The 24345-nt window shown below is 37.5% G+C and overlaps 1 protein-coding gene across 4 annotated transcripts; it reads right to left on the reverse strand.

Moving 5' to 3' along the window:
- Nucleotides 1–50: 50 nt before the first annotated feature.
- On the reverse strand, nt 51–22244 carry GABRA6 (gamma-aminobutyric acid type A receptor subunit alpha6). 4 transcript variants are annotated; one of them, XM_062605220.1, is made up of 10 exons: nt 22068–22244; nt 21755–21873; nt 21423–21490; nt 20146–20366; nt 19957–20039; nt 19212–19355; nt 18405–18557; nt 13963–14222; nt 5284–5541; nt 51–437 (listed from the first exon to the last, which is right to left on the reverse strand). In XM_062605220.1, exons 1-10 carry the CDS (start codon nt 22103–22105, stop codon nt 387–389), a joined length of 1395 nt encoding a protein of 464 aa, XP_062461204.1. In that variant the 5' UTR covers nt 22106–22244; the 3' UTR covers nt 51–386. The 4 variants fall into 4 exon arrangements, with proteins under 4 accessions (XP_062461204.1, XP_062461203.1, XP_062461205.1 ...); XM_062605219.1 differs by lacking the exon at nt 18405–18557 and adding an exon at nt 18638–18790; XM_062605221.1 differs by lacking the exon at nt 18405–18557 and adding an exon at nt 18638–18790 and having other exon boundaries at nt 22108–22222.
- Nucleotides 22245–24345: the final 2101 nt, after the last annotated feature.

The raw sequence follows: 24345 nt of genomic DNA on the forward strand, positions 1-24345 counted from the left end.
CAGTTATACCAGTTCAGAATCAGGCTTATTTTAGTAATGCTTATTGCATTAAAAAAAATTAAATAATCCTGTCATTGACATTTTATATCAATGTAAACATTTAACTCTTTAAAACAGAATTATATCAAATGCACATTCTTTGATAATTGAACAAAATAAATTAACAAGAACTTTTACAGCAGAATCAATGTAAGATATCTTAAAGTATTGTTAGAACCCTGTACAGTTTCTATCATTTTCATTTGTCCAGTTTGTTTCCTGGTGATGTCCAATATAAACACTTCCAATGTTTCAAAATGGAGAGCACCTGTGGGTAGACAAATCCTTTGGAGATCCTTCAACTCCACATGAGCTCCACTGATTTCTTTGAAATGTTGAGCTGTTCTTCAGTTGGACTCTAGGTCACTTCGAAAGTGCATTGCAGTAGGTTCAAAAAACTGGAAGAAGTTTAGAGAGAAGTTTAAGCTGTGCATTGTTGACAGCTGAATTAACCAACAAAATCACCTCATTTCTAACTGTCTCATTAGACTTAAAACCAGACTGCATTACAAGGGAGAATCCTCTTTGTATTTGAAGTTCAAATTGATTGCCTGGATCCTCAAAGGTCAATTGTAAGCATGTATGGCAGTGGCTACTTTCTCCTGAACTTAATTTTTCCCGTATTTAAACTGAAACTTAATGTAACAATACGTACTGCAAGCTTTATGAATATTAACATGCTGAAGTATTAACATACTTCTCCAGTTCTTGTTTTTTTTTTTCTCTGTTCTTGTTTATTCCCAGTTGAATCATCAGCATCTCATTTTCTCCTTCAACTTATGTATGTCTCTTCCTGCCACCATGCATTCTCTGTATCCAGTACCCAGCACTCAGCACATTTAGTGATGTTGTGCCTTCCTCTGCTCCCGAACATAAAGGCTGGCATCTGCTTGTTTTTCTGCAGTTTATCATTGAAACTTTAGAATCATATCTTTCTTTAGTTTGATTCACTCCATCATTCAGTGTTTGATTACATTAAAATTTTTAACATAAAGTTATGTATAAAAATGGAGAGGTTACTTTAGAAAGATGTGTAAGAAGATGTGAGAACAGCATATGCATTGTGAATGATATTGCAAAGGTTGACAAAGTACTTGTATTTTTCTCATTTAAAGGGCACTCTCTGCATTCTAAATCAAGAAAATATTAAAATAAATTAAGTATGCAATTCACCTGTCAAGGTCACAGTCAGAAATTAGTATTCAGCTCGAGGATTTAGCAAGATTTAAAACCAAAATATGTATGATAAAATAAAAATCTAGAACAACTTTTTCTCATTTGCCAGATACATGTGTTCTCCTGTCAAGAACTTCTCTGCTTAGCTAATCTAGACAAATATGTATTATTTATTATTGTATAGAGCTTTTTGTGGATGACAGATATTACTGTACTTAACACACAATGTGCTCCATAGAAACCTGCCTGTTCCATTTTGCATGTGTAAATCATGGGAATGTCACAGCTTCCATCTAAATTAATTACAAACTGACCTTAGTGAGGGACTAAGTCCTCTTAGAGTAATTCTAATGCTTTTTTTTTTTTTCATATTATAGACTATTGTAATAGTTAAGCATCTGTCAGCATTACAGTTATAAAACCATTTGAGAGAAGGGAGGCTTATCATACAAGTATCAGCATTTTCTGTCGTCTGAAAACTGGCATCTGGTATTTCAGCTGCAGATTCTTTCCTGCATGAATTTTCAAGTACCTCCTTTTGTTTTCTTTTGGGTGTCCTTTGGTTGCATCAGGTTCCAACAACATGCTGTCTAGCAAAATGCAGGCAGAGAATGATGTAACTTCATTTCTATACTTTTAGCAATATAACTGCTGTTCTGCAATGTTACTGCTATTCCATGTGTAAACCAGTTTACAGTGAAGTATCTCATGTATCAAGTCACGTATCAATGACTGCTACTGAACGTTTTCCCATTTCTTCCACTGCGGAATGGAACCTTTTATTTAAATATTAAGGCCCCATACACATATAAGCGGTATTCAGCTGAAGCACTTAATTTCAGTGTGGGATTTTTTTCATTCAGATGTTGCTGATTTACTTTAAAATGTAGCAAAAGATTAATTTTATAATGAAAATTTACTACTAAACTTCTGTGTTTGCTAAGCTGGACTTGATTCATACATCTGGAAGTACTAATACAGAGTTCAGTCCAAGATACTCTTGTCATCTGCCTAGTCCTGGTTACTATTAAAAATAGTATCCAAATGTTTAAAGGGATGCATTTTATTAGAAATGCCTTCTTCATTATACAGACTTCCAAATCCAAAAACTTCTGTGTAATTAACACACCCTTAATTTACACATATAGCAACAGAAAGGGGGATTAACCTGGTTGTCCAAAGACAATTATATAAATAAATGGAAGGTGAAGAAAAAGCTACTCCAAGGAGCACTTTGAAAAGTACTCTGGTCCCAAGGTTCTTGTAAATACTGTCAGATAGAATGCACACTAATGACTTCTTTTTTTCCGTACCATACAACCCATTATGTAAGGCATAAGAAAACTGCTTTCTAGTGCACAGAAATACTACCAAACAGCTTAGGAGCGAGCTCCTCATTTCATGCAACTGTCATTACAGTAACAAGCCTGTTTGTTCTAGCTGGTGCTTTGAATCCAGAACATGCAAGTGGAAGTAAAAAAATGATTCTTCCTCCTCCTTCATAGTCAAAGGAAGAGTCTGGCCAGAAGATAATGAGATGAAAATTACCTGTGATTCCGGTGTTAAAATCCTGCTTTTACAGATTTACAACATGCTTCTTGATTTATTCTATATGCACCATCCAAAGACAGGCACCTTTTTGGTTTAGGGATCTCCACAATGACAGACTTTGAATGATTTTCTGCACTCCAAACTGCACTACAAAACCTTTTGCACAGGCTATTTGACTATTTCAATGAACTGATTATATTCTTTTTTCATTTTGTTTTTAAACAGAGAAATGAGCACAAATAACTCAAGAAAAGCTAATATGCACAAAATGGATTTTCTAAATGAAAATAAATTTCTTAACTGAATAACACTGTACCAATATTTAGCCTTTTGTACTTGAGCCTGTGATTCATTTGAACTGGCCATGAAGCATGACATGCTTTGTTCACCTAACTTTTGTATCTTTGCTTGAATGAAAAGGCTTACATATTATTAATATATTTTTAAAGCAAAAATACTCCTGGGTTTCCTTAAAAGTAACAACTGGTAAAGTAATACAACATATTGAATTAGAAACCTAGCAATGGATATTGCAATCATCATTAGTTACAACTTGAGTAGACAAACAAGAAAACGTAATTTATGAAGAGCTTGATCAACATTTTATATAATTGCTTACATTCTTCATAATTCAAAACACCCCAACTGTCAACACTTTCCTGTTTTATGAATCTTAATGCTGGATTCCTGTCATTCTATTAGGCTACAGAACATAATTTCTGAGCTTCTGAGCATGTTTTTTAGCTTGCAAAAGTGGCATTTAAAAATATAGTCGCCACTATGTCCTAGACTTTAGAAGTATTTTAAAAGCTTAGTTCTACTATAACTATTAATATACAAGGTTAAACGTAAATATGTCATCACTACCAAGGGAAATTGCAACTGTGTTCCAAATATTTCTAGATCCAAAATGTGAATGGTTGAATGAAATTACTGGAGTAATGGTAAGCTACACAAGCTGAGGAACTGGCTTCTAAACAGAAGCTGTAATGATTATGTGCTTTTTAGATACTTCCCTTCTCTGATTGAGATAAGTAATTCGCACACATAGTCAATATTTTAATAGCAGGATCAGTAACTCTGGCATAAATGCTAAATTTAGCATTGGGCAGATTTTGAATGGCCGGGAGTTAGCAGCTGTGACCTCTTGAGAGAGACATCTGCAGGAACATTTGTAAGAGACAGTGCCTCCTATCTTCCTGCGCTCCTGATTTCATATATAAGCTGCTTGGCAGCACACTCCATCTTTGAGAGACAGCAATTCCCAGATCATACATTTAATAGCAAAAATCAGCAAAATTAGAGGCTAGTAGCCTCTGCTTCAAGCAGAGGCAAGATGCCACCAATCAGCTTATCCGCACTGTCTTGTTTACTTAGAACTGCACCATCTCTTGGCTGTCGATGAGATTTCCCTTGGCCTGCTTTATCTCTAATCTTAGAAATAACGGTACAGTCTGCTCACCACTCCTACCAGATTGCCAGCCGCTGGTTTTATTGATATAGGGACTTGGTGCGTTTGGTACTATCTAAATACCATCATTATCTCTTTAACTGTCCTAAATAAAGCTAAATGAACCAATCATAATGACTGCAATGTAAAGTGAGATTCAAAAACCTTACAGCAATGAAGAAAATCAATATATGTGTATATATATATTTACCAAGGAAATGGGACACTATTAGCTGTATTTAGGCAAAAGGGGAAAAAAAGAGAATTAAAACATACAAGAATCAAGCTTTTAATGACTAATTACTGACTGATTATTCTAGACATGCTCAGTTTGCAGGGCACACATCTCTTCTGCACATTACGGATATCTAAAGACATGATCATTCTCTGCCTGATATGAACAAACTTAATAAAATAATTTAGCAGCTTTGTGCAGTAACTGCATAAAACAGTTTATGCAGTAACTGCATAAAACAGTTCAGATGTATGAAGAAATGGGGAAATTCAGTGTTAAAGTGTATAAAACCAGGAACTCTTGATTCACAAACTGCATACTGTAGCTGTCGATTTTTCACACTGTATAAATATTTATAATGAACAACAACCTTCTTTGGGGAGACTGTTATCTTATTACTTCACTGAGCAAACCGTAGGAGATATTGAAGTTCTTATCTCCTTCACTGCATTGCTTCAACAGATAATTCTACCATTCCTTACTGCAGATAGGAAGATTAAGAAATGGAAGATTTAAGATTAGTTTGTTTGCTGAGAATGGCATCGTACATTGTTTTACACAATGTGTTCTGCTCAGTGCATGAACGTGGCAGACAGATAAGCGTTTACATTTCTCATTTTCAAATAGCCTTTCTGCATTGTATTGAGTGCCACTACTACTGGAAGCCACAGTTGATCTTTTAAAGAAAACTTTAAAAGAAAACTGTTAAAGAAACCTTTGTTCAGAAAGGACCAATTAACTGGAGTTCAGGAGTAAATGAACAATGAAAATAATACTGGTCAAGTAAACATACTACATGTTAAAGCAAGTATTCAGAAATTCTGCCACTCACTTCCATAGTGTCTTTTGAAAGATAAACAACCCAGTATACTAGGTTGAATCCTGCAAATGCCACTGGAAAGAGGATCCTAGAATACTGGTCTATTTTACTTGTGCCTCCAACAGGTGGTGGTGGTGGGACAGGTGGAGGAACAGATGCTGGTTGATACTGGGATGCACTATTTGATATTATGCCGGCTTCAGGAGACTGATCTGCCTGAGATGTTACAGAGTTTACTCGCTTCTTCAAGTTACAGTTGGAGTCAGAATGCTGTGGAAGAAAAAAAAAGAAAAGGGGAAGGGGAGAAAAAGGTGAGTTTTGGATACAGTCTTAGGTTTTGTGATCATTAGGCTTCTTTCCACCTTTTTACTCAACCTGATTTTATTGCTGCTGCTTTGCTGTAGAGCAACCTAAGGAAATCATAGAAATAATGCAAATATACAGAGGTACATTTGTGGCCGAAAGATTTGCTGTAAAAACATTAAAAAAAAAATGTGCTTTCCTTATTTAACAGGGTAAAAACCAGAAACTAGAAGAGAGAAAGAAAAAGAAAAGATGGAGCCAAAAGGAAAAGAAGATAATGGTCTATCTAAATTGTAGTATATTGGTATGACTGAGGTTTCTGTAGACACGAATCAAGTTTAAACAAAACAGCACATATGGGCTGGCTCAAGCTCAGTCTTCACTGTGTGAGCCCATTGATGAGTTTCAGTAGACATTCACTGAATGGAGTCAAATTGTTGCACTGTTATAGTCCCCAAACTATCTTCTGATGAACTAGAAAACTGCTGCATGAAAAGAAAGGGGCTAAATTTACAGGTGTTTAAGACAGGAATGCTAAATTGTCCTATGTTGTTTTGTTGTGTTTTTTTTTCCTAGTGTGAAATTTAATTTTCAAGTATGTAATGACTTTTCCATATATATCTCTTACATATTGCTCTTTTTCTTCCTCTATAACCTAGCAACACTTCCAGTTTGTCATATCCCTCCTTCATCCACTTTGCCATCTACATATTAAATGATTAGTACCATGTTTAGGATAGATATTAAGTGGCATTCATATTCTGGGGCTATGCCTATCTGGAACACAGATGTTTGTTTTTGTGTTTTCCAGTAACAGCAAACAACAGGCAGATTTAAATGGAGGATGATCTACAGATGTGTCACAAACAGAAAGAGGGTTATTCATGTCCACTTGCGCTAATCATCATAATAATCCCACTGTATAAACAGACTGACAAACCAAGCCTGGGCTACTGCTCTCATTACAGTTGCTATTCTGATTTGCTTGTATGCCCTGCTTTGAGCTGAATTGTAGGAGTTGTAAAGTAGCTGCTTTTCACTTTACTGCAAGATAGCTTGACCTTTTGTGGAGAATGAGTAGTTCCTAAAAATATAAGTGCTAAGGTGAATCTTAGCCCTTTTTATCTGCAATATTCTGGTATAAGGTGGCTCAAATTCTGCTCTGGATCACTCAAGCATGAATCAGGAGTTATTGTACTGAGGTGATGGAGTTAAAAGTAGGCAGAACAGATGTAGCATATGGTCTGTGGATGATGTTCAGTACTGACTGCATTTAGAACGTAGAAGTAGCAAATACTTTGTGATCATCTGAATAGACACTTGGAAAAAGTGTAATCGTGGTCACTATTTTATTTATAATATTTATTAAATCTTATTCCTGTAGAAGAGGGTTTTGCTACAGAAGGAGGATTATTTCAACGTGATTTCATCTCAACTTGGAGATAGGAACATTTGGAGTCAGTGTATCCTCAGAACTTGGGGAGTGCACTAACTTGATTATACTCCCACTTTGGGGCCAGTTTAGGTCCATTCTAGCAACTGAGTGATAATGATAACTTCTTATTACTTAAAATAGCCTATTCCAATATTCAGGAAGGATCAGTGCATTTCACTGTCTAAGTAAAACCACAGCTTTTTGTCATGCTCTTCTGCTAAGGAGATGTTTAGTCGATATAAATTGTTAAGAAAGTTCTTGAGCAGTTCTTTACACTGTTTTTAACACCCTCATGTGCCCATCCAGCAAGTCAGCATCAGGACTATTTTCCTGTCTACCACTACCCAGGATATGGAATTTTAAGTCCAAATTTATCTTAGCTGTGTAAAGATGTTCTCAGCGTGTTAGCTGTCTGTAGACCAGACTTGCTGCCCGAGAGCTACAATTCATTTTTTTCATTGGAATTCACTGCTAAAACAAGAGGAGAAGGCAGTGAAAGGAAGCCATGTAGTTTCTTATTACAGTTGAGTTCTGAACAGCAGCTACACTAATTTGCCTACTACATTTAGATTTAACTTTTCCTTTTGATGAAGATTGCCTACAATGACATCATGAAACTTTAGCAAAACACAGAGAGAATAGCCTATGTTACATAGTTTACATAGCCAACCACTCAAATACTAAGGACTGTTTTACAAGTAGAAAGAGCAACTGTGTCATAATGAAATAATGAATTTTGTTAAGTTACTGAATCCTGATTCAGAGAAGTACTCTTGTACTCATGTGGAATGTTCATCCAATCAGGCAATTGAACTTGTCATTGCGAACGACTACCCAGTGACACAGAATAGATTGCAAGATCACTGTTTAATGTGAGATGCCATAAAACTGGACTAGACAAAGACTGGTACGTATACGGGCTAAATAAGATATAGTTTTTTGCAGCTCAGCTATCTGATCCTCTGGAAAGCTCACAAAGCAGTGGCATGTTGTCTAAAGGTGCTGCTCACTCACAACTCTCATCAATATCACTAGAATTTGCTCAGAATATCTCAGGAGGCTTTCAGCAAATTGCTTGGCTTCCAGCTTTAAAAAAAATACAGCATATCTATAACCTTGGAATAAACATATTTTTTTCTGCTTTTTCTGATTTTTATATGGATGCTAATAGTGATTTATGAATATGCTTTGTACTTATGTTTCTTTTCCTCAAGAGATTTCTGTAATTCATATTTGTAAAATTTTCTACTGTTCTCTGTTCCTTTGTACTGCAAATACATATTCCACTATCAATTCAGTTTATGACCCAGCAGTAACATGAGTATCTCATATATGCACTCAGATACTGGCTAAGTAAACAAATGAGTACCTGTATGTCCCCTTTTACTCACTTATGTCTCTCTTTCCTGCGGGCAATGTAGTAAAAAAATGTTCATAAGAATAAACTCTAGAAGTTTAGACAGAAAACTGTGTTATTCCTCCTTTTCTTTCTAAATTATTGGATTAAGGGTATTGAAATTTGCTGATATCACAAAACACACCAAAAAACACTAGGCTAAAAGCTCAGTGTCTGTACATGGCAGAATAGTAAATTAAATATATAACATTCTTTTTCCCTGTCTGTATCATTAGTGGATAAAATTTCAACCATTCATATTGTACACATAAAATTGCATGCTAATGACTTAGCTCCCAAAGAGGGAGTTAAGGATAGTTTAGCCCCTAGATTCAATAGTGTGATCTGTAAAAACTCTGTTTAGCTACTGAACAATCCATATGCAGCACCATGCAGCAGGGAAGTTCACCACATTAGGTAGGATCTCCTTTTGGGAGATGCATCAATCTTTACAGTCTTGTGCAGTTTAAGTATCCATTTCATGCTAGAGATTCATTATAACCTATAATTTAGACATTTCTTTGCACATCTCATCTGTGGGATCTGATTCAAACCCAGTGTATTGGAAACATCTATAAATAATGTTCTGCATAATTAAAAGCTCAATGTAGTTTAGAAATCATTAATAGTCCTACCTTTAGGTATCTGTCCTGGTTTCAGCTGGGATAGAGTTAATTATCTTTCTAGTAGCTGGTACAGTGCTGTGTTTTGGATTTTTGAGCTAGAAAATGTTGATAACAGCCTAATGTTTTAGTTGCTAAGCAGTGCTTACTCTAAACCAAGGACTTCACAGTTTCCCGTGCTTTGCCAGTGGTCAACTGCATAAGAAGCCAGGAGACAGGACAGCTGACCTGAACTAGCCAAAGGGATATTCCATACCACAGAACGTCATGTTTAGTGTACAAACTAGGGGGAGTTGGCCAGAGGTCTCTGAACACTGCACAGGGGATGGGCTAGGCAACGGTCAGTGGATGGTGAGCAATTCTATTGTGCTCACTTGTGTTTCCTGAATTTTATTCCTCCTCCTCTCTTTTTTTCTGTTATTTATTTCTTATTATTGTTTACTTCATTGCAATTATTAAACTGTTCTTATCTCAACCTTCAGGTTTTATCTTCTTCAGATTCTCCTCCCCATCCCACTCTGGGGAGCAGGGAAGAGTGAGCAAGCAGCTGCACAGTATTTAGTTGCTGGCTGGGGTTAAACCACAACAGCATCTTTTAGGAATCCTGTGTCCTTTACTAGGAATATTATGAGGAATAACATGCAAATTTATTTTCTTTGTGTTTTAGCCTAGTAAAAGGATTAAATCATTTAGGTTAAATTACTCACGCAAAGCATGGGAAAGCCATGTTAAAATTCTTTCTTAACCTTAAGGGATTGAAATTCACCTCTCAAAATATAACCTAACCATCACGTGAAGGTGATTAGTGGGAGAAGTTGTTACCTTATTACTTCAAAGCTGTTTTACTTTGCATGGAAATTCTGAAGAGCCATTAGAAGCAGAAAGTATAGCTTTGAAAAATATACTATGCACCCACTGTATTAAAATCACTGTCATATAAAACTGGTAAGTTCTAAGGAGGGCAGAGACTGGAATCCTAGTAATTCTATTTTCAATGTGAATATGTGTGGTGGAATCTCTTCCTAACATTTCTGTGTAGCATATCAGGAAAATAATAATGTAATTAGCACAGAGTCTCTGTCAGAAAATATATCCATGTTAAACAGTTTTAAATGTTCAAAGTAATGTTTGGCTCTTAAATTTACCAGTGTCAACCCCTGTCTCTACATTTACTTCGCTAAATTTGTGTGGCATGGAGAAACTACTGCTTTGAGTGTCTAAATGAGACAGAATTACACGAACAGCACTATAGAGGTTGATTTGTTTGTTTTTCTGGAATTTAACTTAATATAATTTTGTACCTCATCTCCCCCTTCACAAAGGTACTGGGATTAGACTTCCATGTTGAACAAAAAATGTCTAAATCCAATTCATCTTAAATTTATTTTGGTGTGTGTTACTAGCTACTTCCAAACTTTCCTTACTATCCTGCATTGGCTTTGTCAATGAGACAAATACTTAACTTGGAACCAAATAACCAGCATCTACTTTTCCTTGTTGGGATGACAAAAAGTCAGTGTAACTGAAAGTTGAGGTTTCTTTTAAGTAATATACTTGGTAACCTCCAATTGTGTAGGCACAGGAAGATGTCCCTAATTTCTTGAAAGTGCTGTTTTCTCAGTCAAAACTTTCCTGCCTATAGCTGTTTCCAGGATGATCTCATAAAGGATTGTTGATAATCCAAATAAAAGTGCTTTGCTTTCAGTTATGTTACGGTACTCATTAAACATACTCAATATATTCTGGCACAATTATAGAAAACTAAATCCCCTATACCGAAGTGACATAAGGCTGCTCTGCAGTTGGGCAGGGTTATTAAACAGAATAAGAATCCTTTTTTGAAACACAGGGACAAGGCTATTTGTAGGGAGAAGGAAATTCTCCCAGCAGTATTTTTCAGTGCTCTTTGCTGTTTTCTGTTAGAACAACAGGTCTTTCAGAACATAACTATAATCAAGCTACCACCCTGTACTAATCTTTTGTCTTTTACATGTACCCTCTCACATAGAATGTCTTTTGATCCATGGTGAGTACTCCCTGACCATCTCACAGAGCCTTACTTCAAATGGTGTACTACAGACAGCATCACCAATTTCCCTCCCCCAGCATATTTCCAGTATTAGGATATTCCTGGACAAAGGAACCCATAATGATGAAATAATATGATTGATACAGAAAATACACAATTTGGAATGGATTAAAAAGATGAATGCCATAATGGTTTTTATATATGTCTGTGTGTGTCATATATATAACATTTGTTTTTGACATGCTAGAATAAGCTTGATCACCATATGAATAAACCAGGTTTCTGTCAAGTTCCAGATGACTACTCAGCTTGCTGCCATCGCATTTTGGAGTGGAACACCCATAGTTTTGTATTTCATGCAGGGATTGCCTGCAGCTGACAAAGAGAGCAAGCCAAATTCTGCTCTCAGTTAACTGAGGTAAATAGAGTGGTGTTCCTGGAACTAGACCAGGCATGCTGGGCTGTCATCAGTTAACAGAGCACACAGTCAGACCATTGTCTCTCTTACTGAAACCAGTTAGTCATTACTTGAGTAGTTTCTCCTACTTCTGTTAGTACAGTAGAATAGAATTTGGTCTTCTGCTATCTTTCTTTTCTGAGTGCACAGGTTTTTTGGCTACAATATAAAAGTCTGTGAAAAAATGGTAATTTGAATAAAGCAAGATTTTACATAAAATTAACTAGACTGAAGGAGGAATGAAGCTTTTTGGTACTATTTTGAAAGATTTTTGATTCTTTCAGTGTCCTGGGTTCAGCAGTGGCAATAACTTTTTCTCCTTCTTAGTAGCTGGTACAGAGCTGTGGTTTTGACTCTCAGCCTGAGAACAACACTGATAACACAGATGTTTTTAGTTGCTGCTCAGTGTTTACTCTGACCAAGGACTTTCTGAGTCTCATGCTCTGAAAGGGAGGAGGGGTAGCCGGGAGGAACCAGAGACAGGACACCTGACCTAAACTAGCCAAAGAAGTATTCCATACCACAGCACGTCATGCCCAGTATATAAACTGGGGGCAGTTACCCGGAAGAGTTAGATCACTGCTTGGTCGAGCTGGGTATTGGTAGGCAGGTGGTGAGCGGTTGTATTCTCTTCCCTTGTTATTTCCCTTATCATTGTTATTATTGGTGGTAGCAGCAGTGGTTTGTGTTATACCTTAGTTACTGGACTGCTCTTATCTCAACCCATGGGAGTTACATTCTTTTGATTCTCCTCCTCATCCCCCCAGGAGCAGGGGGGAGGAAGGGGGGGGGGGAGTGAGAGGGCGGCTGCGTGGTTCTGCGTTACAGTTGGGCTTAAAACATGACATTCAGAAAGATAGTTAATTTGAAATGAAAAAAGTATTCTGCCAATACATCTATCTTGATGTTTTGGCCCTCACTCAAGCAGCAGCAGCTTCTAACTGGATGGTTTATAACTTCGAATTTTCTTTCATAGCAAAACTGTCTTTCTGGGCTTCTCTTAGGCAAAACAGGAGAATGGGTCTCCTGTCATACAGAAATTCCTAGTTCAGATAACCTTCTTGTGATTAACTCAAATCTGAATAAGTAAGTGTCCAGCGTTAAAATAAACGCAGATGTGAACATTGCAAGTATTGCAAATCTCAATCAGCCTTTCTGCTGTCACTTCAAAATCAGTGCAAGGTTTTGCAAATATTTGTTTCCAAGCTCCTTCTAAATTTTTTGGCCTTTCTTTTGTATTTTTTTTCCATAACCATGGTTTAAAAAAAAATGAAAAAGCTGTGGTTCTGAGCTAAAATATGTAAAGATTTGCTTGGTTTTGCATTTATATATTTAGTAAAAATAAAATGCATTATTTTAATATAGCTTACAATGTCTTCAAATTTATTTTTTTTAATATTAATAAAATTGTAAGCAAAATACAGTGTCTTACAAGCACAGTGCTTCCCAGTTGAAGAACATTTGCTGATTAGCTCCAATGAGGACCAGTAGCAAGATGCTGCGGAGTTTTGCTCTCACTATAATATGGAACTTATCAATTATGAATTTAACAGTTAAATATACCTAAATGTTCTAACTTTAACTGCTCCTTATAAGCAAATGTGGGAAAATTACTTTATAGTGGGTAAGGTGTTGCCCTGATGATACTCAACAGCTCGTTGACTTCCTTATTCAACTAGAGACTCAAAGGTTTTGCAGAAGGTCATTGAAATCCTGTTATTCCTCTCAAAATGGAATTTTGTTCCTGAAAACAGGAGGGCTACAGTGATATATTTATTAACATATGTTGTGAGACAGAATTCATTATTTATCCCAAGATGTAAGGAATAATATTTATAAGCAATTCTGACTTTGTTTTTTTGATATTAGAAAGCCTTGCTGTCTTTTGCACGTACTAAAATTTATCCTTAATCTTTACATTTATGTTTGTTGTTTGTTTTTTCCCCAAGCTTCCACCAACACAGATTTTTATGAAAATAACAGATGCCAAGTTTATATAAAGGCTAATTCCTCTTCTTTCAGATGACCCACTTATGGTATCTACCAGTGTACTACAGTGATCCCATAATCATCTGGCCAATGCACATGTTCATTGAATCGTATAGCATCCCACAAATTCTTCAGACTTACTGAGAGAACCACAGCTGCCTGACCACACTGCCTACAGCATTGCTCAAGAGAAGTATTATGGATAACAGCCTAATGGCTTTCCTTAAATATCTTACCAAATAAACATCTTTCTAGTAAATTATATCTCAAATTTAAATAGACAGTATGGATAAATGAAGTATTTTCATTTTCTCAAATAAGAACAATATCTTTGATAAGTAGACATGATCTGCTTACATAATCTCTTTCAGGTTAAGATCATTTTAATATTGTTTTGCATTCACTACTTCAGCTGCCTCTTCCTATATGATGCTTATTATCAGAAAAGCAAGCAATTACCGAGACAATCTCGTCCTCTGCCGGTACAGTTGCTGCTGATAGTGCTGCTGCCAGTGCTGCTGCCCTGGCTGCCTTCCTCATTGCTCTCTGAGTCTGAAGATTGGTAAAGTAGTTGACAGCTGCAAACTCAATAAGTGCAGAGAAGACAAAGGCAAAGCACACAGCTATGAACCAATCCATGGCAGTAGCATAGGACACCTTGGGCAAAGAATGGCGTGCACTGATGCTTAAGGTGGTCATTGTTAGAACTGTAGTGATTCCTTGAGAAGAAGAGAAAGAAAATGGCGGCATTAGAACAATGCTTCAACCCTGCTACTCTTAAATTCATAAATATTAAAAAAAGAAAATAATAATCCAACAACTTTTTGGTTTTAGCTGTCATCCTACGAAGCAGCTAAACGACAAGTCTGCTTTTTGTATTTTTGAATAATTCACTGCCTTAAGCATCTAAAAGTTCTGAACAAACTTTAATACACTGAGCAGACTGAAAATTAAGATAACTAACTACATGGTGCAGCTTCTTAGACTTGTGACAAACATGGGCATATCAAAATGCAGGCTCAAACTATGAAAGACACTTTACTTGAGGGGTTAGTAAGTGGACTGTTTTGCAGAAATCTAAATTAACAGACTGCCATGTCCCCAAAATGATCCCCTCTTTTCTCCTGTTGTTGCACAAGACAGATCATGGCTTACAGAACCTTCACTGAATCAATCAAATTCTGCATTAAAAATCAGTGGTAGCCTATGGTCCAAATATTCAAAAAAAACAAGAGTTTGGTTCTCTGTGCTATTGTCTTTCATCACTGGATACTTTATTTAAGATTCATTAACAGTACCTTGATTTGAAAGCCCTTCTAGTTACAAATATGGAAGGACAGAAAAGCTACTTCTCTAGAGCTGCTTATCTATTTTCACAAAGCTGGTGTTGTTGCTTGTGGGCCTCATAGTGTTCTTCAAGTGAATTCATTAATTTATTCTTTCTGTTTTGAAGTGTATAACATTAATAATGTAGGAAATATACCCACTTCTCACAGCTGCTTGATACAAGCAAAAAGCGCAAGAACAAACTCATTAACATATAAGCCTCTGTGACTCATGTTTACTTATAATTATGCCTGCTAGAATATGAAAACTGATGGTATTTAAAGGCATTAAGGTGGAGAATACCTGTTCTGCTTTTTTTCTGCAGTTGGGAATGGGTAGGTGAGAAAGTAAAAGATGTTATAATGCCATGTTGTGATGATGAATCAATATGCTATGAATGATGCTCAGTGGAAAGGATGCAGTGTCATTGCATATTGCAGCATCAAGACAGGGTGACTTGATTATTTTCAGAGGGTTTTCTGCAACTGTTTCACATGATGTAGCTAACTACAACCCAATGTCATTACTTAACATGTTTTAATGAAATGCAAATAGGAGATGGCATAAAAACACGTAGGATCTCTGCTTCTCCCAAATCTGCCAGGCTCATTTTATAATATGAATACAAGTGTGCCGAGATACATTTCAATTTCAAAGGTCCAGAATTAACTTTTCAATATGATGTGTGATTAGATTAGAATCTGTCCATGCGCTAGTTAGTAATAAAAATGATATATTCTGTGTCTGAATAAAAATTTACTGCAGTGGGAATTTAAACTTAGGAATAGGACTCCTATTCTATTGCAGATATAGATAAGACTTCTCTCAATGTGGAGTGAATATTGATGAAATGCTCTGCACTGTGGAAAACTACTTTATCAAACTGAATGCCAAATTATAGTTGGTAAACTGTGTAACTGATGATTGTTTACCCTTGTCTTTCCACTTTGAACACTTCTTGGTAAGTTTTGAAGAATCTGTTACATAATGCAAATATTGAAATATGCAATCTTTTCCTGCTAAAAAATGAAACAACAACAAAAAAAAAAAACCAAACACCTTTGCTATCTGAGACTAGATATTAATTTAAAATTCCCAGGGTGACCTGCTGGGAAGGTAGAAGCTGACTACTGTGTTTCTGCAAAATAACAGATGAACTTTTTGCTAGCAACAAAAAAGATTAGATAAAGGCACATAAAAATGTGAAATAATAGCCATTGTTACTTGGAGTCAGAGCATACTTAAAATTAGACTTCCAATAAACATGCTTCTTATTCTAAGTTATATCTGATAATGCCATGCTTCATAAAACTTCACACATATATATACATATATATGTGTATGCATAGCTACATACATAGCTCCACATTAAATAAGGAACTTAATACCAGCAATCTGCTGTTCTTTCCAAGGACACAATTATAAAGAACACAAGAGTGCCTCTTCAAGTATTTCTGTCTCCCATTTTTCACTTGCAGGTCTGTAAAGAGTAGGTCATTAATTTATCTTTGCAAAAATGTTCAGAGTTTTTATTGTAATATTACTTGCAAAGGTTAACTGGCATCCTGCGAAGGATAATTGGCATCCATTTTGGAGGTAAATGTTGCTAAATTAATTTGTTCTGAAAAATGTTTTTTGCACATGGTTGTTATTCTTCTACTATTAATTTCTCTTCTCTCAAACTTACAGTTTGGGAACTTAGAAGTAAAACTGAAAATTTATAATTCAAGTAATTGCAATATAATGCAGAAAGGATACCGACTTCTCCATTTTAAATAAACACCACTGGTGTTTATTGGGGTTTTTTCTGCTGTGGCCTGAAAGTCTTTTTTGTTATATGGAATTTGTCTGCTTTTCCTTAGACGAAGCTATTCAGAATCCATGGGATTTTGAGTGAGTAAGGACTATAAATTCACACTGTGTCTGGGAGAAGTAAGAATGGAGCAAGGATTGATATATTCTTCTAAAATGCCACCATGACTAATTTTTCACAATACCAAGAAAGGTGTCTATTTTACTATTTTCATAAAATATAATCTGTTTCTGATTCTATATTTACTCTTCAGTATGGTATCTAAGAGCTGTTATTCCACTGTTTGGGGTATCTATGTCTTTATTCCTGAATCAGCTAAAGACATATTTGCACATTACTCAAGCATATAGAACTGACTTCCACTGCCTACTAGGTAACAAATATGTTTTACTCAAAATGGAGAGGATGTAACTGTAAAGTCCAGAGATGCAATATAAAGCCAAATCAGGTGGCATCGTGTTTGGTGTACAAACCTCCTATATATGTTATGCTTCGACTGCAAAAAAAAATCCTGGAAAATCTATTGCCTGATATTTTTATATTTTTAAGCATTTAAAGAAATCCCAATTGCCAGATAAGAATACTTTTAAGTGCTTAATGATCCCAAACTGTATCCTAGCTCTTAATGAGAATTTCAGGAACAAAAGTGTTGATCTTCCCTCAGAGGGAAGTTGTGCTCACTTCACGTTCCTAAAAGTCTGCAATGTTTTTATGAATACCATTCCATGCAAGTAGGAAATGCAAACTAATTGAAATCAGTTAGCAAAAAATCTGTAGCCTGCTAACTACAATTATAGACTTGTTTTTAATTATGAGACTTGTATCATTTATGCTTAGGGAACATACAGCTGCCTTTTTGTTACTGAAAACAAGTCTCATAAAGGGAACTTTTTTAATACAAATACTACTTCAAGAGACCATAGGGTTGCAAAATGTTTGTGTATGGATAGTGGACTCATGAAGTTTTTGATAAGCTTTATTACTTTTGCTCAGTATTTTTCTTGTAGTTTTTCTAGAAACAATTCAGTCAGTGAAAGTTACCTCTTAAGGAGTGCAGTTACAGAGCCTATCAATATAAGGAGTGCAGTTGCAGAGCCTATCAATATTGCAATAGGTAGGGTTTGTGCCGTTTAACAGCAGAGCACACAACAGAAATTAAGGAGACAAAACTTACAGCTTTGAGAGCATTAATTCAAACCACTGGAAAGAATTTGCAGTGTGGACATGCCTTTCACGTTACAACTCCATCCTGTGCTAGGGACAGGATGCATCTCACCTTACTTTATTTGTCTAAATTCCTTGCTAGTTGTTTAGATAACTTTGCAGACAAGGAAAAGAGAGCACTTCAAAGTGCTAGATGAGGTAGCTTATGTCAGATGAGGTTAATTCCACCCTATGTAGTTTATTTTTTTCTAAAGCTTTAACTCAGATTGGTTTCAGAAGCTAATAAATCAATAGAAAAATACCACTTAAAAAAAACAGAGAAGTTGACGTTTACTCTGGAATTGTCCCTTCCTGCATACAGAAAATATATTGAGGAGAAAAAAAACCACCACAAACAAGTCTGGTTAACCAAACGTTCTGATTAAAGAATTTTGACTCTTGTGGGCAGGTTGAATATTATTTGGTTTAATTTTAGTATTTACTTTCGTTCACTGAAACCTACTAGCTGTCTTTTCCAGTCCCCATTGGATTACAGTAGCTGTTCGATGCAATGGATTCCATACAGTGAATGAATGATAAAAGAACAAAACACAAATACCAGCCACGGTTCTCGCTGGAACAGATTCTTTGTTGATCCAAAACACAACTTGAGACAGGACTACAGTCATGATGCATGGAATGTATGTCTGAATGAGATAGTAGCCTATTTTCCTTTGAAGATGGAAATAGAGCAGCTGAAGTGAATATTCGCCTAAAATAAACAAGCAATGAAAGTAATGAATGAATGGTATATGTGATGCTGAGCTGTTCAAAGACCTTAACGTAGCATACCAAAAACTGTTCTGGCTGGAACAGACTCCTTATTAATCCAGAAAGACACCTGAGAAAGAATGACTGTCATAATGCATGGAGTATATATCTGTATCATGAAGTAGCCCATCTTCCTTTGTAAGTGGAAATAAACTGTCATGATTACATATTCACCTGTTAAGAGACAAGTATGTCAGCATTATTTTGGCAACATATAAGTAATAATTATTGGCTTAAACCCAACATGCTATGTTCTGAGAAAAGCACTTACAGGCCTTCTGGTGCATAATAAAAATAAGCTGATTAAAAAAAGTAACTGACCTTATGGAAACAGAAGAGAATAATATTCATTTTATGTACTGCTTTTACTGGGAAGGGAGGCAGGGGAAATTCTGAAGAATTGCATTAAAAACTGTATGTTTAAAGAGACTGTATTGAAAATCTTTAAAGAGACAATGGTTAGAGTCCTTCCAAGTATTTTAGTTTTTAAAATCGCAAATGATATTTAGACTAATTCAGTTCTACATGAAAAAGAACTGAAATTTATTTTGAAGATGGTTATAATGTCAGTAATTCTCACATGGCTACGTCTTACCTGTGTTAGATTTAATTGTTTCACTAGATACAGTTTGTCCTATGAGGTCATATTGGAGGAGACTGGAAGACTCCTGTGGTACTTCTACTGAATGCAGGGGTCCTTTTTTCCATGTATAAATTATTTCACTTTTTGGATAAGCATCTGAATTATAGAGGGGGAAATTAAATTATTAATTATGTAATTTATAAACAATTGAAAAAATACCTGATCCTGTGTGTGGCTTGAATATCTACAGCAACATGTATCCTGCTCCAACAATTTCCCAACCTCATCAATGACAAAATGCAAAAATAATCAACAGTAAGAGAGTGGCTGAGGTGGGACCAGATAGACACCAGCTTTTGTTTCTTAATTTGCTATGAAGCACATACATAGATTACCACAGCTCTACAACATACTTTTGAAATCAATTACCACAGATCAACTAAATATTTGCAAAACTAAATGTAATAAATGCATCACAGCTTTTATGACTTGCTGAAGGATCCACTTTGACAACTAGATATGTAAGAATAATAAACAATAAAATATTCTACAACAGTCACCCTTCAGTGAATAAATCCATGTCCCTATGAATAGTCTGAGTCTCAGAAGAGAAAGTAAGGTTCTAGGATAAAAAAATAAAATATCTCAGCTGTATCATGTCATTAAGTAGTGTTCTAGGATCTCATTTCTGATCTTCTCACATACAGCTAGACTAAAAGTATTGCTATAAAAAAATGAAAGATATAGAAAAACTTACAGCTTCCAAACTTTAATGGACAAGCATGTCCATCCATAGGGAAGTTCACCAACCGCATAGGACAGTCAGCATTAATGGTTAGTCTAGAATACATTATAGTAGATGACAATGAAAAAAAGTGGTATGTGGGAACGCTGCTGAAAGACTCAAAAAGAAAAGTCAATCAAAAGCGAAAGAACAGGCTCTCACCTCATTGTGTAAAGAATAGTTCCATTCTGCATAATTCTGAAAAGTTTGTTAGGAGTTGTCATATTATGAGCAATTGATTTTTTTCCATTTCTAAAAAATGTGTCTGGTGTCCAAATTTTACTGACCATTAAATTGTTCAATCTCAAAATTTCAGTTGGCCCACTAAACTTCAACCTCTCATCAGTCCATGTCTGCCGAAAGAAGACGTCCATTGTGTATTCCTATGGAAAATGAACAGGTGGTTGACTTATGTGTTTGGGTCAGCAGTCCCAAGTTACTGTATATACAGTAACTCCATGAAAGAACCTACCACACGTGTCAATGGCATTTCATTTACTACTTAAACACTTGATCCTATTACCATTAAGTAGCTATTAAAAAAAAAAGTAGTCTACAAAAACATACCCTAATTTCTTTTTATTTAAATAATAGCTACAAATTAGTGAGTGAACAAATAATTTTATATAAGGGAAAAAAACATCATTGTCCTCTCAGAAATAATAATTTATTTCAAAGTGACTGAGGTCTAAGAAAATACAAATGTCTAATTTAGTTTCCTTTCAAAGTGCAAAAACAATGTTTAATTGGTAGGAACAAAAGACATGCTCAGTGCTTCTTCTGCTTGTTTCTTTGGATATTGACAAAGAAAGGACTGATATGAGTCACATCACAGTAAGATTATGGTGTCAGGTTAATATTAGTCCAAGGAGTTCTCTAAAGTCAATTAAGAAATGGAGCTGAACCTTGGCTGAAAGCAGATTCTGTAAGGTGGCAAAGTTATGCCTTCCCTTAGATTGACTGATGAAGAGAGGTGGAAAAAGCTGTAATTGGCAGATTTAACCTGTGTCTGCAGCTACCTGACTTTGGGGACACCCAGCATGACAAGGAACAACTATTTCAGATATGGCACTGTGCCCCTGCAGCTACATGTTAGGTTGTTTCCTACCTTGCAGACTTGATGTTGTCAGGCAAACCTGTGTGTTGGGCCACAGATGCTTACAATCTTCTTAATGGGGTTAAAGAGGCATCTCTGACCTCCCAGTAGTGCCCTCACCTGGGGTTAGTGCTGCATTCTGTGCTCGGGCCTGGGCCATGGGCTGCCCTGGCTGACTCTGCTGGGGAAGTATCTATATGCAGTTCCAGACAAACCGCTCTGTTGGGCCTGAGAGATTGTCAGGAAGATTAAGCCTCGTAATCTGCTTTAATGACGGTCAACTCAGATGGCACCATAATGAATCCCAGGAAAGGGGAGCAGGGGCGGCAAGCGGGGCCCTTACCATCTCCACGTCGGACACCGGCCCAAAGCTGGTCACGTAGATGTCCGTTTTGACTTCAGTCACAGCGCCTGCGAGACACGGAGACACGCTGGGCGCGGAGCGGGACCCCTCGAGGCACCGCGGCTCCGGGACCACCACCAAGACACGACGGGCCCGGGGCTGGCGGGGTGCGGGACTCCGTCCTGCCGCCCGCTGTTGGGTTTCACTGCCTCCCTCCTGCCAGGCGCGGGACGGGACCCTCCTCCCCTCGCCAGCTCGGGCCCCCCGCTCGTGCCCCCCTCCCCGAGCCGTGCGCTCCCAGGCTCCCCGAGGGGACGGGAGTTTCCCTGTACCTCCGAACCCCGGCCGCAGCCTGTTGTCGTAACCGTCCAGCAGCTTGTCGAGGATCCGAGTGATGTTTTCCAAGTAGAGGTCCCCCCCGCCGCCCTGGTCCCCCAGCGCCGCCGCCGAACTGCGGGGAGAGGCGAGTCCCGCAGTCAGACCCCTCGGGCCCCCGTTCCCGCGACTCAGCCCTTCCGCCCGGCGTGCGCCCGTCGAGGGCCCGGCCCTCTGGGACAGCTGAGGTGGGAGAGGACCCCCTCCCGCTCCTGCAGCCTGCGGCGGGGTTTGAGGGAGCCTCAGGGGGTTAGGGGGGAGCTCACTCACCTCACAGCGAGGCATACCCAGGCGATGAGCAGAGCCATACCTCAGGTATGTGCCAGGACGCTCAGGTGCCCTCAGACCCGTCAGCTGGAGCAAGTGCCGGGGCTCATCCTTCCTCTCCCGGCCAGGGGCTCCGCCGGGCGGGGATGCCCAGGGTGAGGTGGTTTACGCCCTTCCCCGTGGCCCTCGGCCGCCCTCTGCCCGGATGGGGAGGTGGGGAGTCTGCAGCTGCTGGTGTCCTTTGGCTCCAGCCTCCTCTGACTGCTCCGGTGGGGAGCTCTGGTCTGAAGGGACGGTGCGTGGCCGGAGAGCAGTGACAATAATCGAATAAGGCATTAGGGGAGATTAAAAGGAAGAAATCCACTGCTAGTTTTGGCATGGAATTAGCAGGGACCCGTTAGGAAATCTGGAAAAGCGCTGGCATCTTGCTGATAGAGATTATGTTAGAAATGGCCTCGGCTTTTATTATGTTTATGGTTCACAGGGAGATTATTATGCAGCTTCTGCATCATTAGAACTTTGGGGAAAAACAAAACAAGCCAAAAAACAACCTACAGTTTCCAGTTTACCGTTTTTATTGACCTTTCTCAACACAGCTTCTCACCATCAATCCTGCAGAAATGTACAGAGCGCCTGAATATCTAAACGTTACTACGTGAACACCGAACAGTGAAAGTTGGGTCTGGTTCAGGTTTTTGGAATTGTTTTGATTTTTTATTTATTTTTTTTAACGCTAAGCTGTTTTGGAGGGTTACATACACAGATTTCACTCAGACTTTAAACCAGGGCATTACTAGGACTTTTGTTAGAATTGGAGCTCCTTACTTTTAAACCACTGGGATTGTAGATCATTACTAATTTTGTCCCGATAAGTACTGACTGGATCATTACCGTTCCTTCCTTCAGTAAGTGTGTTAATGTAGTCAGCCTTGAAGGAAAAGCAGTTCAGGCTGCTCCAGCTTTTCCTGTGACCTTATTACTTCTTATAAAGCCAATGAATGGTGTAGCACCTATGTCATTCTGGTACACTGTAAACAAAGCAATTGGGTCAATTTTCTTTCCTTATGGTAATGCAGAGGAACACATAACTAGACCAAAGGAAATTAATTGTTTTCATAAAATTTAGTTGTATAAACCACATTTGCATTACCAGCTTCTAAGAAAATACATTTAATTATCCAGCAATGGAAAGTAACTATTTGCATGAAACTAGAAGAATCATGTATTTATTCAGTAGTAGGACTTGCTGAAGTCCAGCACTGGGGTTCTGTGCTCAGGTTTTGTGTTTAAGAGAGATTGTGATGCTACAAAACCAAAGGAATATAAGAATGTGATTAAAAATACAGGCTATCCTCTGTCACTGAGTCCCTTTCCCTGTTGTTGTGGGCTGTAGCAGCATATAATCCACATAGGTGGGCTGGTTGCACACAAAGTGCTGGCTCTGCCTTTGAACAGTGGTGAACCCAAATTCTTGAGAGGCTTTGGTGCTTTATGAATACACAAATGTGATCTCTGTGACTTCATCATGAGCTAGTAGTGTTATGTATTTCTGTTGATACTTGGAACCATTTATCTGCATGAATTTATTCACAGACAATAGTGCGGCATTCATGAAAAAATCAAAGGCTTGTATGAAATGCTAGGTAGAAAAGGGAGCAGTAGAAAAAGGAAATCAGCAAATAAGAACCTTCAGGGGGTTATGTTCTTCTATCTGCTCCTGATTTAAAACCTGCCAGTTTGAAACTTTACCCAATTTTTCAAGTATGTTTGATCTTACTGAGATGTTTGAGGCTTTTGTGTGCAGCACTCTTCTCAGAACATTAAAACCACAGTTAGCATATAAACACCACTAATACCCATTTTTGCAAATATGCTTCCATTAGTATTAGATAAAAATGTTTTAAAGTTGTGGGTTTGTTTTTTTTTTTCTTTTTCTGCCTCCACTGGATCACTTTGTTCACCTCTAAGACACCAGTGTTCTGTAGCTTACCTTACATCTCCTGCTGGAATAATGTCCCTATCCTTTTCAAATGAAAGGAAAAAGAATTCGTGGCATAATGTTAGCAGGAGTATTTTAATTCCATTCAGAAAATGTGCAAGAGGAGCAAACTTTTTAAAATTAAGCCCATGCTTTGTCCAGTCAGCATCTCTCATCTTAATTGCACCCATCCTATTTGTCTTCTTTTAAAAGGTTTATTTTAGCAGCTTCTTTTAATAAGCATCTCCTGAGTATTAAAAGCCCAGTGTTACATTGGGCCACCAGCCAGTCCTTAATTCCTTT

Source organism: Pezoporus occidentalis, unplaced genomic scaffold (assembly GCF_034315485.1).
Source record: "Pezoporus occidentalis ecotype Australia unplaced genomic scaffold, CSIRO_AGI_Poc_V1 ctg91, whole genome shotgun sequence".
NCBI classification, from domain to species: Eukaryota; Metazoa; Chordata; class Aves; order Psittaciformes; family Psittacidae; genus Pezoporus; species Pezoporus occidentalis.

Bases quoted from the DNA above. Each gene is read 5' to 3' on its own strand.
- GABRA6 (XM_062605220.1), bottom strand. From the start codon at position 22,105: ATGGCTCTGCTCATCGCCTGGGTATGCCTCGCTGTGAG. The intron at 18,558-19,211 runs GTAAGACGTAGC...TGTTTATTTTAG, and splicing joins AACAATTAAATCTAACACAG to GCGAATATTCACTTCAGCTG. The intron at 14,223-18,404 runs GTATTTGTGTTT...CTTCTTCTCAAG, and splicing joins TCCAGCGAGAACCGTGGCTG to GAATCACTACAGTTCTAACA.